The 15,140-nt window shown below is 39.7% G+C and overlaps 2 protein-coding genes across 6 annotated transcripts in view; one reads left to right on the top strand and one right to left on the bottom strand.

Annotated features, from left to right (window-relative positions):
- Positions 1-6,051, bottom strand: part of LRRTM3 (leucine rich repeat transmembrane neuronal 3) — a 91,258-nt gene extending 85,207 nt beyond the window's left edge. For 2 of the 3 annotated variants that reach the window (XM_052799304.1, XM_052799306.1), the window contains exon 1: positions 3,677-5,512. In XM_052799304.1, coding sequence (XP_052655264.1) covers positions 3,677-5,257 — 1,581 coding nt within the window. In that variant the 5' untranslated portion in view covers positions 5,258-5,512. The other variant, XM_052799305.1, reaches the window with a different exon arrangement.
- Positions 1-15,140, top strand: part of CTNNA3 (catenin alpha 3) — a 568,565-nt gene that overhangs the window by 235,165 nt on the left and 318,260 nt on the right. The gene's annotated exons all lie outside the window — the stretch shown is intronic.

Raw genomic sequence — 15,140 nt, 5'->3', positions numbered from 1 at the left:
AAATGTAGACTGCAAAACTAATGAAAATGGGCATGGAAGACTGCTGCACTTTGTCTGTGGCTTGAAAAGCCGTGGTCTTCGAGTGGTAGCCCCAGGACACCATATGTGACTTAGGAAAAGGAATAGAAATTGATTTTAAAAGCCAAAAACCACAACAAAACAAACCCAGACACCTTCAAAATGCATTGTTGCTCTCCTAAACTTGGAATATGTAGGCAGCATCAGATCCATTAAGGGATAAACCAGGTCATTAGAGAAACTCGGTCACATCTCCTTCCACAAGTTGGTGCCTAAAATGCTTGTATGAAGGCTTAGGGATTTGTAAGAGCCATCATAGCTGTCGTGCATCCTCTGAGGATTCCTCAGCATTACCCCAGCAAGTTTTTAACAGTTATGTGAGAGACTGGCACCAAAATATCCCAAACCCAAGACAAAGTGGGATCAGAATTCTAGATACCTGCTGCCCAAACTGGAGAGAAGCAAAGAAGAAATTTCTTCTATGGAATCTTTGAGGCTTTAACACTTCATTTGTATTCAGGAAAGGGGGAGCCTTTCACAGGGACAGAAAGTTGCTCAGCTAAGACCAGGTCATTTCCTACAAGATTATTTGAATTTGTGACTCTGGTGGCCTAGCCAACCAAAACAAGTCACTTCTATAGTGTTTAATTTGACAGTGGTGAGACAAAGTTTAGCTTAGTTCATGTAGTCTTTCCACAGATGAAAGCATGGGTTTTGTAATGTGTTTTAACATGCTGTGAAGCTGGTTTAAAATGTTTTCTAAGCCATAGCCATTAGATTTAACAACTTAGCTCTCAGGCCTCAGGCTGTGCAAGAAGGTTCAAGGAGTTACACTGGGCATCTTTTTTGTGTAATCAGACAGTGTTTTCATTATCAATGACTATAGCAGCAATTACACATTTATCTGTGTTTGGTATGTGTTTGGAAATTCATTAAAAGTGAATCTGTTGTTTTTCAGGCAAAAAATGAATTAGTTGATCTAAGCATGTCTGTGCTTGAATATAGACATGCTGGATTTTCATTAGTATTTTTGTTATCCATCTATGATTAATGACATACTGGCCTTATTTTCTTTTTCATGCCCATAACTAAGTATTTTTCAAAGGGAGCTAGTGATAATTTTACAGGTACTGCTTTCTGTAGGAGGTTGTGGGTTGGTTCTTTCTGACTATTGTTATGGTTAGAAGTAGGCATTAAAGAAACATAAAAGGAAGCATATAAAGCCAAAGTTGGTTATATACAACTCATTCACAATCACAGTCCACTGAGAAGTTTTAGAAGATATATTGAATATTTTCAAATAGCAAAAATCTAAATTAATAGTACGAAATTATTTTCTGATTGCAGTTAGCACTCCCAATACTAAATAGCAAAATTTTCTTTTATTTTTTTATATATATATAGATACACACACATGTGTATGTGTGTGTATCTATATATATATATGAATGTATGTATGTTTTGGACCAAATCTTTCTTGTGTTGGCTGTGCCTAATATTAGTCACCACTGCAGATGTTAAAGCCTGTAGAAGTACAGCGATGCTTCTTAACACGAAGTTTACAGCAAACTCTAAGCCTTCAGTACAGAGATAACCAAGACCTGCTGGTAGAAAACTGAATCTCATAATAGCTAAGATAATTCAATGTATATTGACTTTTTAATAGCAACTTTCAAGGTGCAACTCAGGTTAAAAATCAGAGTTTGCTCAGTGCTGCAAAAGCGTCTCAAGGACTTGTATTATTAATTGTGTGGGATCCTCTTTGTACTCAGTAAAACGGGATCTCAGTGTTACAGGGTTCAGTATAGTCTCAAGCTTCTACTCTCAGATATTTCCTCACTACAGTCCTTGAAAATGAGAATGGTTTCATTATATGAAAAAAGGAAAACAAAACAAAAATGCTACAAGTGTATTAGTTCTTTTTAAGAGATGCTTTCTAGCTTTGTTTTCATCATATCTAGTATATGTCAAGGTGATTGGCTGTGATTGGGATTTTTCCAGTAAAAATTCAGGAGAACATTCTGCTAAGGTTTTGCTTTTTCTAATCTGCTGCAGTGAAACTGCTTTGTAGAAACATTCCCTCCCAAGTGATTGAAGACGTGCAGTTTACTAAGCCAAATCAAGTTACAAACCAGAGATAATTAAATTACTGACTTGCTTCTATATAGGTGCTGATGTATTATTTCAAGAATGAACACCCCCCACCCCCCACCCCCCCTCCTGATAATCAAAATAGGAGGTATGATTTATTTGGAAGTATGGGGGATGTTACATTCTTCTGCAGCCAACAAAAATACATGACTTTGGGAGAGGGAGAGCAGGGAGTAGCCAGGTTACAAATCTGTATTTTGTCCAGAACCGTTGATGAATGACTACACATTAAAAATGAGCATCTGTGAATTCTTATAATGTCATTAAGGTTTTGCTAAGAGAGAAAAATAGTTTGTCACTGATTTCTTTAAGGATTTTTGGATGCAGTCTTCTCAGATCAGTGAGTAACCAATTTTCTCTGAAAGCTCTTTGCAGTTGTAGTATTTCTAAAATGTACACTGTTTGGCTTTGTAAGTAACGAACCTTTATTTAGATATTAGAGGGACAGTGTGCAAAACACATCACAAAACCCTAACAAGCCCAGCCCAGCAAAGAAAAAGAAAAAGAAGAAAATGACAGATTTAATGGTTTCCTCAGCTACATTAATGTCTTTGACAGTCTTGAAAAGAGAATTTCTAATGAGCACTGAAACAAATGTGTGCAGGAAGTGGTCTTGCTTTTGCTGCTGCACATTTGAGTTCCTCTAATTACATCAATAAGGAATTTCTGCTCCTCATTTAATGAATGCCTTTTGACTACTTTCTGAAAGGCAATTGGATGTAAGGGATAAACACTGGCACCTTTTGTATGAAGTCACATAAACAGGTTTCAATTAATAGTTATCAGCCCTAGAAACACTGTATTATAATGCAGTACAGTAAATCCCATTGTACCTTTTTCTTTTTGAATTTTTAGTAAGCCTAGATTTCCCTCTGCTTCGCTTTTGGTGTGATACCTCATGTCCTAAGACAGTGCTTTAACTCCCCACTGGCTTTTTATTATATCTTGTGTTGGGCAGAAATCAGGCATTCTTTCAGAGCTGTTCTGCACCATGTCTCTCCTCAGACAACTCAGAATTCAGATGCTGCTACAGTACCTGGGTCCTTAGTTTGTTCTTGGTTCAAAAAGTGAGTTTCGGAGCAAGGGCTGGGGTTAGGTTGGGGGGCAAGAGGGGGTAGGGGGGAAGCCGAGTTTGATTTTTTTTTTTTTCATTGTTGTCATTTTTCTCCCTAAACAGAGGCACAGTAGCTGCAGGTGCAGTGGATTACTTATGAAAGAAGTTTTCTATTTAAAAACAAGAGAGACTTTAATGAAATCAGCAGAGGGTTTGTACAATAGGTATTGTATTAAACCAGAGCTCAGGCTTCACATTGATTGCGGTATTTAAATTTCAATGAGTTGATTATGTATGAGAGTAAAATGACCAGTATTATGAATGTACAAAAAAGAGACATGGAAGAGCTGTGCCAGAAAAGTGAGAAAAACGTTCCCTTTATAGTCCCTAGAGTTCAATAAAGCACCACTATTTCCCAGCTTTTAAAAGCTCTTTTATCACAATGGTTCATACCTCACATTCCCTGGAGCCTGATTTGTTATACGTGCAGGGTCCTGTTCCATTCAGCAGCATCTCACTGGTTTCAGTGTTGGTAGGTTTGTAATCTACATAAAATTCCTGTGTGCTTGGAGTCATTTGCTTCAGTGACTGTCTTTTCTTTTTCCTGTGCCTTCGCATGAGAGAGCGCTGCTGCAGCTGCTTCATACTGGCTGGGTAACGCTTCCATGACACATAGATTACCAGCAGGATCACAAGCACAGACAAGAAAAGGGCCACGCTGCCTGCTATGATTTTATGGAAGGAGATGTGTTCTGTGTCGTGCTCGGATTCAGAGCTTGATTCAGTGGCTCCAATAGTTGGGGGCAGAGGGGGCTTGCTGTCGTGTTTAGGCCTGGTGAGTTTTGGTTTAAACGTTGGCTTTGGGAGAGCTCGTGCTAATTCAAACCTTTCCGTGGTGCTTTTGCCACAGATGCTGTAGTTTTTCACTGCATCAATAACATTCACCCCTTGCAGCTCTTTGGGGCTGGCACAAATAATTGTATTTTCCCTCAGCCCTTTAAAACTTTTAAGCCAGTTTACCAGAGAGCAAATGTTTCTGCTGCATTCCCATATATTCCCAGCAAGGCTGATGTCATTGAGAGATATCCAAGAATCCAAAATTTCTTGACCAATAAATGTGAGCTTGTTTGAATCCAAGTTGAGGCGCTGTAAATTGGGCACACACTGAAAAACACTAGGTCCGCTGAAAGCTTCTATTTCATTGCCAGATAAATCAAGTCTTTGTAATGAGCTCCAGGTCCAGGACATAGTTTGTCCTATCACACTGATTTTATTCCACTGTAAATAAAGGTTCTGAAGGCTGACTAGCCTTGGAAAAAGTGCCAGGTTGAGCTTAGAAAATTGATTGTGCTCCAGATGAAGCTCTTTCAGTCTGATCATGCCTGCAAAGACATTCCTTGCTAAACTTCGGATGCGATTATAACCCAGGTCCAACAGTTCAAGGTTCCTACAGTCTTGAAATATCCGAACAGGGATGGTTCTTAGGGAATTGGATCGCAAATGTAAACTCAGCAGCTTCCTTAAGCCCCTGAACTGTTCAGATCCCAGAGACTGCAGCTGATTGTATGACAGATCCAAATTCCGGAGATTTGTCACAGGTCTGAAGGTATTATTAAGAAAATAGGAGATTCTGTTGGAACTCAAGATCAACTCTTTTAGTCTGCGTATTCCACTGAAAGCATTTTCGTCAATATTGCTGATGTGGTTATGGTCTAAATAGAGCCAGGTGAGTTGATTAAGACCTTTAAATTGATTGTATTTTAGTTTTTGGAGGCTGTTATATCGAAGGGACAAACCTAAACAACCAGCAGATATACTTGAGGGAATCTCCTGCAATTTCTGAGATTCACAATATACCATTTTGCCTTCACACCTACAGCCCTTAGGGCATCCTCGTTCAGCAGAAGAAAGCATTGTCAGTAATACAGTAGGGGCTATTACCAGAGCTACAGCTGATCCGCTCAGTAGCCTAATTACATTGAAACCTGGAAATAAAAACAACTTAGAAAAGTTATCCCCCCACACATCAGTCATTTCTTTCAATCATGCTAAAATCTTTTATTTCAACAATCATTTAAAAATCCCTAGCTCGACTCAACTTGTTTTCACATTGTTTTCTTTACTCAGATTTTTTTAAAGAATGCCTTTATATAAATACTGAAAAGCAGTTGGGTAAAAGGTGTAATCCCTAAGCAGTTTAACTGTAATAACAAATCATATCAAGGCAAGTCTATGGAGTAATTAAAGCACAGGCTATGCAGTGGCTATGAACTATACATTAAAAAAAATAACATGAAAAACATACCCATCCTTTGTGTTGTTCAAAGGTCGTCCTTAGGTCTTTTGTTTTTTGCTTAGTGTGCCACAAGCATGGCAGCCCCTGTCAGCTGCACTGTAGTGAGTCAGGGCTCGCTGACACCCAGGAAGAAAAATTGGACCCCTTGGGAGATGGACCGATTTTGGAACATTATTCTTTGCCAGCCATGCAGAACACTCCAAGAATAAATCAATCCCAACACAGCATTCGCAGCAAAATGTCAAATTCTTCCTAGGTAATAGGATCTTCATGGATATTATGTTTTTGCATCTTTATAGTTAGGAACCTGGCTTTTAAAATTTCTCTTTATAGGAAAGCATGTTAGATTCCTCCAAGCACCATTTAGCTATCTGAATTCACACCTGTATTCCATAGCACAGCAGTTCCCTTACTTAGTACCCGATCCGGCTAGGAAGCTGCTTTGTAGCATAGAAGGTAGAATAAGCCCGTACAATGAACAAGCTCTGCTCACTTCTGCATACTGTCATTCTGAAAGCTCCGTCCGACTGTTGCTTTGGTTTCGGCAAATGCAGTCTTATGTAAAGCTGCCCCCAGTGGTGAAGAATATTATGGGCATGTGCAGAAATGTCTTCCTTTTATCTTGCAAATGAGTAAGCTCTGCTGGGAAAAGAGTGATTGTTCTGAGTGACTAATAGAAGTGGAATGGTCAGCTTCGATGTAAACTAGTGAGGTGTGCTGAAATATCCAAATCCTCTTAGTCTCTGTTGCTGTTTGTGAAAGCTGTTTTGCATCCTTGAACTTAATAGCTCAGCATGTGCTGCTGAGACTTTTGTCTGAAGGGCTAACATGACATTTGTAGGACATAGATACAAATTTTTGGTCCTAAGGGTTTTTTTTTCTTACTGCATTAGACGTGTTCACACGACCTTTTTGCAATAACTCACTATTTTTTTGTGAATTATCAGCCCCCTCAGTGTGTCTCTTACCAAGAGTTTCAGTGGGGACACTATATTTTACAACATGAAAAATGTTTTGGAGCTGACATTTTGCCTTTTTGCTTTTTTCTTCTCTGTTAAAAGGCACAGTGCCAGGAGGTTAGAAGAGAGTATTGTGCTCATTTATTTCCCAACTTGCTGTCACTTCGTTCCACAACACTAACACTTCAAACACAGGCTTCTGTAACCCTTACGATATAGGGACTAAGCAGCTTGGTGTAGTACCTTAATCAGGTGAATTGTTTTTACTGTAGCTTATGACATGGGCAGGATTTTATGTGAAGGTACAATATGCAGAGTTTTTTTAGATGTGTGACTCTGGGCAGTCCTTATGTATCACGTAAAGAGCTTTTTTCTCTTTCTTTACTCTTCCCTTCTTTCCTGCGTGCTGTAGAGAAAGGACACATCCTCTTATCTGGGCAGAGCAAAGGTAAGATGGCATTACAGCAAATGCACCACGCTGGCAGTCTTCCTTCACCAAGAAATATGTGATAAGAGATGATGGTGGGGAAGTGTAAAATCATGGCTCTTTGTCGTACAAGAATAGGCTAGAGCCTGAAGAGAAGCGTGCTGCTCATTAAAAGAGGAGTACAGATTACAGTCCCTCAAATGCAACCAGACAGCTCTGAGAACTGCTTTTTCTTTCTGAGGCTGAATCCTTACCCCTTGGAATAATGTGCTTTGACTTTTCCCTTATTATTAACTGCTGTGAGCATAGAAGAACTTAAAATGAGGTGAAACCTGAAATTTTCCACACATTAAAATGCCAACATTGCCTAGTACTTAGTCTGTGAATGACTTCAGGCTTAGAGTAATCCCACTAGTATTAATGCACCTATCTAGTGTCTAAATTAGGAGCACAGTTGCCCCTGGCTAACAACTGTGAACATCTTTCATGTCAGGAGTCAGAAATACATACCTGCATCGAGGCACATCCTCCCCTTTAGGTCAGATTTGTGAAGAAGGAAAGGGTTAATTCCTCCATTAATCTCTGTCACCGTCACCATCTCCCGTCTCTACTATAGCTTGTTTCTGGCTCTTAAATCTGATCTGTAGGGTTGAGGAGCCAGCGACAAACTGCAGACTGCCCTGGGAGCTGTGATAGTCTGGGGAGCTGTTCTGCTGACAGGAGTGACACGTGCCAGTCCTGGCGTGCCTGTTGTGTGTTTTGTATCACTGCCTTGGGGTCTCTCTGTACTTGATGGAGCAGGATTGGCAGCTTCAGAAGACAATTCAGACCTTTGGTAAGCCAATTTGCCTCTTGGAACTGCCGCTCTCCCTCTGTTGACAGTAGAGGATGCCTGCAACAAGTAAAGTCTTTATTGAAATCGCTCAGTTAGGTTCCTAAACTTAGATGGCATGAAATTAGGTCTGAATCTTGACCTGGTTCAAACACAGTGTGTAAAGCTACAGATAACATCCTGAAGAGTTGGTGCTACTTAGTATAACAGCTCAGCCTGAGCCTTCTCCCCAGACTTTGCCTATTCTCTGGCTTTTCCTCTTTCTTCTCTCCCTCCTCCATCTTCGTTGTGGAGTTAAAAAGTAACTTCTCTGCCACCATGAGTCAGCAGAGCTTCAGCAGCTTTTCCAGGGTTTTAATAATTGCCAATATACTGGACAAATAAGAGGGAACAGCCACTCTTTTACCATGAGTTATTTTCATTTTTCTGAAAGGGGTGAGACATCAAGAGATGAACACAGAGACCATCAAATCTATGTTAATGGATTGCCAAATTCAATTTTCTTTACTGAGATCCTTTTTGAGTTACACAAGCAGGAAAAGTGCCAGTGTCTGATAAACAGTTTTTTAAAATTGCATTTCTGTATCTTCAAACAGCTGAATGGGTTCTTTTCAAATTGTGGGAATAAAGCTGCTCCCACTATGAAACATTTCATACAAAATTTCAGACCAGTCTGGCCATTTTATAAACTATGAAAAATAGAGAATTAAGTTAAAGCTGCATCTTAGGTAAGAAGATACCTTTTATAAGTGGTTTAATCTTCGCCTTGTATCAACTACACCTTATATATCTGTGCAGCCCCGTTGCATTACCGTTTAACTCATGTAACCAGGAAAAAAGAACTCAAGGCAAAACTGGTTAACTTCTCTTACGGATAAGCTAGTTTTCATTAGAACTAATACTGCAACTCCTGAATGCCTAAAATCCAGGAGTTTGCTGAAAGCTTGGTGTGAATTTAACTTGTACTCCATGTGAGTTCATGTGTATTCATTCTGCAGAATAATTGCTGTAGTCCAAGGGTGTGTAAGTTCACCTCTCTGCACCATTGCTAGGCAGCCCTGCCTCCTGTCCCACTCAGGAACAGGAGGGAAAAACTGTAAGTAACAGAAGTCTCAATGGCTTCACGCTGACTGAGTATTAGCGCTCAGAAGCAATGTTATTCCTTCTCTTCTGCCTATGAATACAGCATTTTGTGCAATTCTGCAAAGACAGATGCTCTTAAGAGAAATATTTTGTTTATTTGTGTACTCTCGCACACAATCTGTGTTTTGGGATTTCAGCCTTAGACATAATTTTCTGTGGCAATTTTTAAGATGCCACAGAACCTGGGAAGCTTACTAGTTTTGAGTTGTATGCCACCATGATCGCTCCAATTTGTTTTTCTGGGCTTTTTCTGAGGGGGAAAATGGCATACATCAGAAAATACATTGACAAATATGTTGCTAAATTTGTCTTAACATTCATACTGATGAAAAGCAATGTGGTGGGCGGAGCCTGTGATGAACACATTGTTTTCTTCATCAGCATGACAGACAAATTAAATTCAAAGTTGTTTGAAAATGATGGACTATACCAAGTTAGCAATGGCCCAGATTTTTCTCTTGGTACTAAACTTTTCAATAGGTTTTCTGCCTGGAAGTTGTTCTAGATGGATTTCACTACTGTCTGATTTTGCAGTAATTTGCTTTAATTTAATTTCATGTTTGATTTTGGTGATTTTTCTTATGTACTACAATACTAGTATATTTTCTTTTTCCATTCATTCTGCCTGTGGTCTCTGTACCCAGCTGCAACTTCCCTATGGAAAGCTTAACATGAACTGCAGCCAGAATAGTATAGGGTGAATCAAAAGATGACGTTCACTGTGAAAGCCTCTTCCTGCACAGAGCTGGTCTGGAATTGAAAAATTTTGCAGAGGAAAGGGGAAACAGAAAATCTTGCATTTTTCAGGGTTCTGAGAAGGCACTTGTAATGACCAGGTACATCTGTTTGCTAAGTACATTTGAAAAGGGGGGGATGACAGAATTATCAGGCTCCAGTAGAATGGGGATGAGGGGTGCAGGAGAGAGATGTAAACTTCCCAAAGCATAAGGAACCAGCAGTTACCAGGTACTAGTGGGATTCCACTTAAATCAGCAGTCAAAAGCCTTCCCCTGTTCTGTCACTTGTTTCTCATCAGCCTTCCTCAGGACATTTCATGCTTACTCTTTAAAATGCAGTTCTTGTTTAATGATGTTGTTACAAAATAGAAATAATTTTTAAGAAAGTTTACATTTCTCTTATTCCCATAAGAAATCTGTTCAGAAAAGCAGTATGATCCTTTCTAGCCACAGTGCATTATGTTCTTAATGCACAAACGTCAGAATTTAGACTTCTGGATACAGCATTTTTCTGTTCACAGATAGAGCTCCTGGGTCTAGGAGTGCCTTTATGTATGTAATCGCATGTCCCTTTGGAGAACCGTAGTTAACAAGTGCTGCACTGTGTTCTTTTGGGGTTTATGAAGTGACAATGTATGTCTTTCCCTTGACTTTATTTCACTATAAAGAAACTAGGAGTCAGCTGGGTTAGCAATAGTAGCTTGTTTTAAATGGTACTGTAGTGTGCTATCACTGTATCATTGAGAGTAGATAAGTCTAATAAAATGTGTTTGCAATTTTTGAGCCAGTGATTAAATGAACCTGCTGTTCCATGAGGATCAGATTAAAGCTGGGGGAGTATAACTCCCAGTGTAAATATCAGAGTGTGGGAAGACAGAGGGAAACTCAGGATGCAGGATTTGCCAAAGGCAGACATAAGGAAAGGGAAGTGTGGGAAAGCCAGGTTCAAGGAAGGCAGGCAAGGGAGATCGAGGCAACAGAAAGTGCTTTGAAGAAACAGGGAAAGAGGACTGAGAGTAGGGAGGGTCTTATCCCAGCAGTTTGTCAGTACTGACCTAAAGGACCGTTGGTGGTAAGTGGTAGATGGGGGAGGTGGATAAATGAAAATAGCCCCTTGCTCTCCTGCTAGGATCGATTAGCTTTGCAAGGCCTCCCCTGGCCTCTGTGAGGGTGAAAGGATCCCATGTTACAAATTCTGTGATAAGCTGAAGGAACACCTGAAGCTGAATAGGAGCCATGCCCCCTTTCCAGGAGTCAGTCGCCTCCATAACATCCGATTGCTTGTAGAGGACATCAGGGACACATCTGTCAGTTTGTGTATACCCAGAGGATCTCCTCAGTGATGTGGTTCGCAGGGCAACACAGGCTATCGCTTTCCTCATGCACAGTTACACACTGTTGAATAATAAAGCTTTTCCAGCTGTACAGTTTTGTTTAAATCTGTGCATTGTGGATAGGTCACAGGGGCCTCTAAACTGTCCCAGGGTAGATAATGCAGCATAAAAGCCTACAACCTTCGTTCATGGCATCTAGTGGCTAGATTTTCTGGATCCCATCATAACTCTATCCTTAATGAGGCATTGGACACTCAACTGTTCCCTGATTGACTTTTTGTCCTATGATTTTGAAGCTGTTTGAAGGCAAGCAGCCTGTGCTTCAGGCTCATCCTCTGGACACACGACTATGTGAGATGCAAAGCTATCATTTTGCTTACTCTCTGACGTTGATAGGTGCTGCTTCTGTTTCAGTGGATTTACTGTTGATTCATTCAGGCTTGTCCTCCAGCATCTTGGTGAAAGCGGGGAATATGAGTAGAAGCAGCAGAAGGCAAATGATCATCACTGAAGGAAAAGAAATTAATTACATCTTACACATAGTGCTAGCTTCAACCTTCGGAGCATGAATGATACACGCCATAAATGCCCTGGAGATGTGTAGGTGAAAAATGAAAGGCAGTCTTAGTGGCCTCTGCTTGTGATTCTGCCTGTAGTATCTGTGAAGATTCCAGGGATATTAGGTTAGAATAAACCCAGGCTTGTTGCAAATGCTTCCCACTCTTTTATGGGCCAGGATGGCATTGCTGGAAGAGTGCCTGTTGTCTTATTGTCCACGCAGCGCGTATGGGGTTTATGTAGCCTAAAGTATTCAGAAACCCTTAGAGGTCACCATGAAGTATGTTTGCCTGTGAGGTATGATTTGTTCCCCTAGGGGTATCTGACTTCTACCTTGCTATAACAATTCTGCATGTGCATCAGTGGCAGGCTATGATAGATGGCAAAGGCAATGAACTTACTTCCTGGGGAGCCAGATTAACACGGAGATCTTCTAGAAGAGTTTTGTTCATGGAGAACTCTGTAATTAATGGCTGGGACATCAGGCTGGAGGCATTTTGTAACTGAATTCAAGCAGAGTTGCAGCCTGGTCCCAACAATGTGACATCCCTGGAGCAGCTCTGTGCCATCATCTGAAGAATCGGAGGGGATGGGGAGCAGCTGGTTTCAGAACAGGTACCTGTGTGGCCCTTGACGGTCTGGTTGATATCACAGGCTGCTCCGAGCTCTCATTAGCTGAAGAGTACATGACTTGCCAGTGATAGTCATGGTTGAGGAGCAGCAAAAGGGAGGACTGTAGGTCTTTGGTGTCTCAGTAGGACTGAGGAGAAAACCATGGGGCCGTTCAGGATATTGGAATGTCTGGCTCTATCTGATAGTCTACCTAGAACTAGTGTGATGAGCAATTTAACTATGGGTTGGTGGAGCATATGCAAGCACATAAATACTTTTTCTTCTTTGGAGAATGAGTTGGAAAACTGGAAGCATCCTCAGAGGAAGTTTTCCTTTAAATGGATATGTTTCAATAGAAGATTTATACAAATCAATGTTTCCAGACAGAAAGACATTTTGTTGGGGGAAACAAAATAATCCTACAGTGTCCAGTTCTGGCCAGAGGGAAAGAAGGGATCTCTGAGCATGTCCCATCTTATTGGTAAGAACAGGAATGGTGACATTTGTCTAAGGACTAATGAGGTGGTGGTAGTGTCAGTAATATGGCAATTTTGACAGTGTTTTATTTTCTGCCAAACCCTAGACCTTTTCAGTCTTCAGTGCTGATGTGTAGTTAAAAAACTCAGGGCTAGCCTTTCCTCCTCAGCTCTTCCTTCTGCCTTCATGCCTTTGCCTATAGCTTTTCCTTCTTAACTCCTACCAAGTGTATACTTCTCTGAGGAGTGAATATTTGTCAGTTGCTCAGCATAGAGCATATATACACAATGCATGTTCACACATGTTCTTAGGAATTTCAGACTTGTTCGCTATTACACATTTAACAAGTTGCTCCTTGGCTCTCCAGGTGAAACTGCCTTGGTATCCCACTATAAGCTGAAGCTGTAGAGTTAGTTATTCTGTCAGGTCAACATGGGAATATCTGTTGGCTGCTGTGGCTCCTTGACTGCTAGAAGGATGCATCTGGCAAGATCTTTCAATATAGGAAAACCACAACATCCACATCCTATCGAAAGCCATTAAAAAAATCTTATAACTTGCTTTCCAAACTTCAGCTTTTACCCTAATTTTCTCTGGGTCTCAGTATCTCCACTTATGAGAGAGGGAGAGTGACATTTAATTATTCTGTAAGTTGATCAGCACAATAGATGACATGCTTCACTTTTTATCTGATGCTAGTTATTTTCAAACATATGTCTTTTCCATCAGTTAAGCCATCTATTCCTTTTTGGACTTCCAACACAAGTTATTCTGTATCTGTTGTCATTTTTATTACTTGCTATGGGTATCATTTATTTTGATGCATTTTTTTAAGCTAGAATGACCAAATAGCAAAATTCCGTGAGGACAACATAGTCATCAAATATAGGAGAACAGGCTTCTTTTTAAAATGCAGAATTACGTCAGATCTTTGGTTAATAAGCTTATCAACTTCTGTTCACTGTAGGACCTTTTTTGATGTTACAGGATTACCATTTTGAAAACTATTTAAAAACCTGTTGAATATTACCTTTAATTTTCCATATAAAAATTGTGATGGGTGGCTAACATTTTTCAGCTAGTTGAAATGAACGATATGTATACATAGCATTTCTTAGGCTCAGACTTAGATTTGCAGATAAGACAATTATTGTTGTACTTCCTAGTCTTATTCCTCTTCAGTGTAAATAGGCATACAGATGTAAGCAATTAAAGAGTGCAGAATAGCTTGATTTCATTTGACCTGTTGAAATATCCTAAAATAATTTCCAATTTCTCCTTTCACTTCCTTGTGCACAAAAAACTTTACAGAGAAAAAAGCATTATAGCTTACCTCTATTAGGACTCATGCTTGGACTCAAGTGTGGTATTCTGAGATTGCGATTTCAAATCCAAAGACAGTGAGAGTGATGTGTTACTATACAGCATTAGTAACATTTTGAAGAGAAAACTAAACATGACAGTTGAGCAGATTTGCAACTGAAAGAGAAAAACATGAACAAAGTTAAGAAGCATATAATTATGTTCATTCACACTGTGACTAGCATAAAAATGATTTATTCCAAATGGTTACTGTTGCATGCTTAGTCACTTCCTTCCCTGGCTTCAGCCTAATTCACTTTTCTGGCATTTTCCTGCAAAAAAATGTTTGTTCTCTTTTTCATCAAAAGTTTCAGATTTTTGTAGCTTTTAATAATTCAGTCAAATCTTTTGCAATTAAGCAAGCTACAGCAGCTTTTAGATATTCCAGCTTTGGTAGCTGGTGTTCCTGAGGAAGAATCTTAATTATACCGACAGTCTTGGTTAGTTAACCAGCCAGTGATCTGCTTCTACTTAGTCACAGAGGTCACTTGTCCGTGCCCAGCAACGATGGACTAGAACTTTCTGGTTTAAAAAAAAATATATAAAAGGTGAATTGTTGCAGGTATGTTTTGATTATTCCATTCTGTATTTGCCATCCTTCTTATTCTTTTCCCATTGGTGTGTCTGGCAAACAGAGCTCTGAAGAAACCATACGTGATTTAAATTACTTATTAGCCCATCTTTTCAGGCCATGTCTATCCAAGAAAATTGTCTTAAATTAAATGTGTAAATAAAAAAATGAACATACAAGCAAACCCCAGCATATTTAAGTGATTTACAAAAGTGCAACAGACTCCCATATAATTAATTTCAAAACAAAAGTCTTGGTTACTGCAGATTTATTTTGGTTTCTGTGACAGTATACTCTACTGTTTATTAAAACTAAGTGTCTTTTATCTAGTGGACAGGACAGCAAACAAATGACAAAACCAACTCAAAGGGACTCAGATATTATACATGTTGTTTGCCTGCTGCGTCACAGTGTAAAGCAATTAGTATCTGCAAAACGTTAATTTCTGATAGACCAAAATGTTGAAGAGGGCTGCAGGCACAGGGAGGGAGAGGAAGCTGACATGAAGAGAAGAATTGGAGTTTTCAGCCTTTCTTCTCTTTCTTGCAACAATAGTGGGATAGACATGTTGTAGTTTTTGTGTTTTGTAAATCCTTCTATCCAGTATTC

Source organism: Harpia harpyja, chromosome 10 (genome assembly GCF_026419915.1).
Source record: "Harpia harpyja isolate bHarHar1 chromosome 10, bHarHar1 primary haplotype, whole genome shotgun sequence".
Lineage (NCBI taxonomy): Eukaryota > Metazoa > Chordata > Aves > Accipitriformes > Accipitridae > Harpia > Harpia harpyja.
Note: the sequence above shows the minus strand (reverse complement) of the source record. Positions and strands in the feature narration are given on the sequence as shown.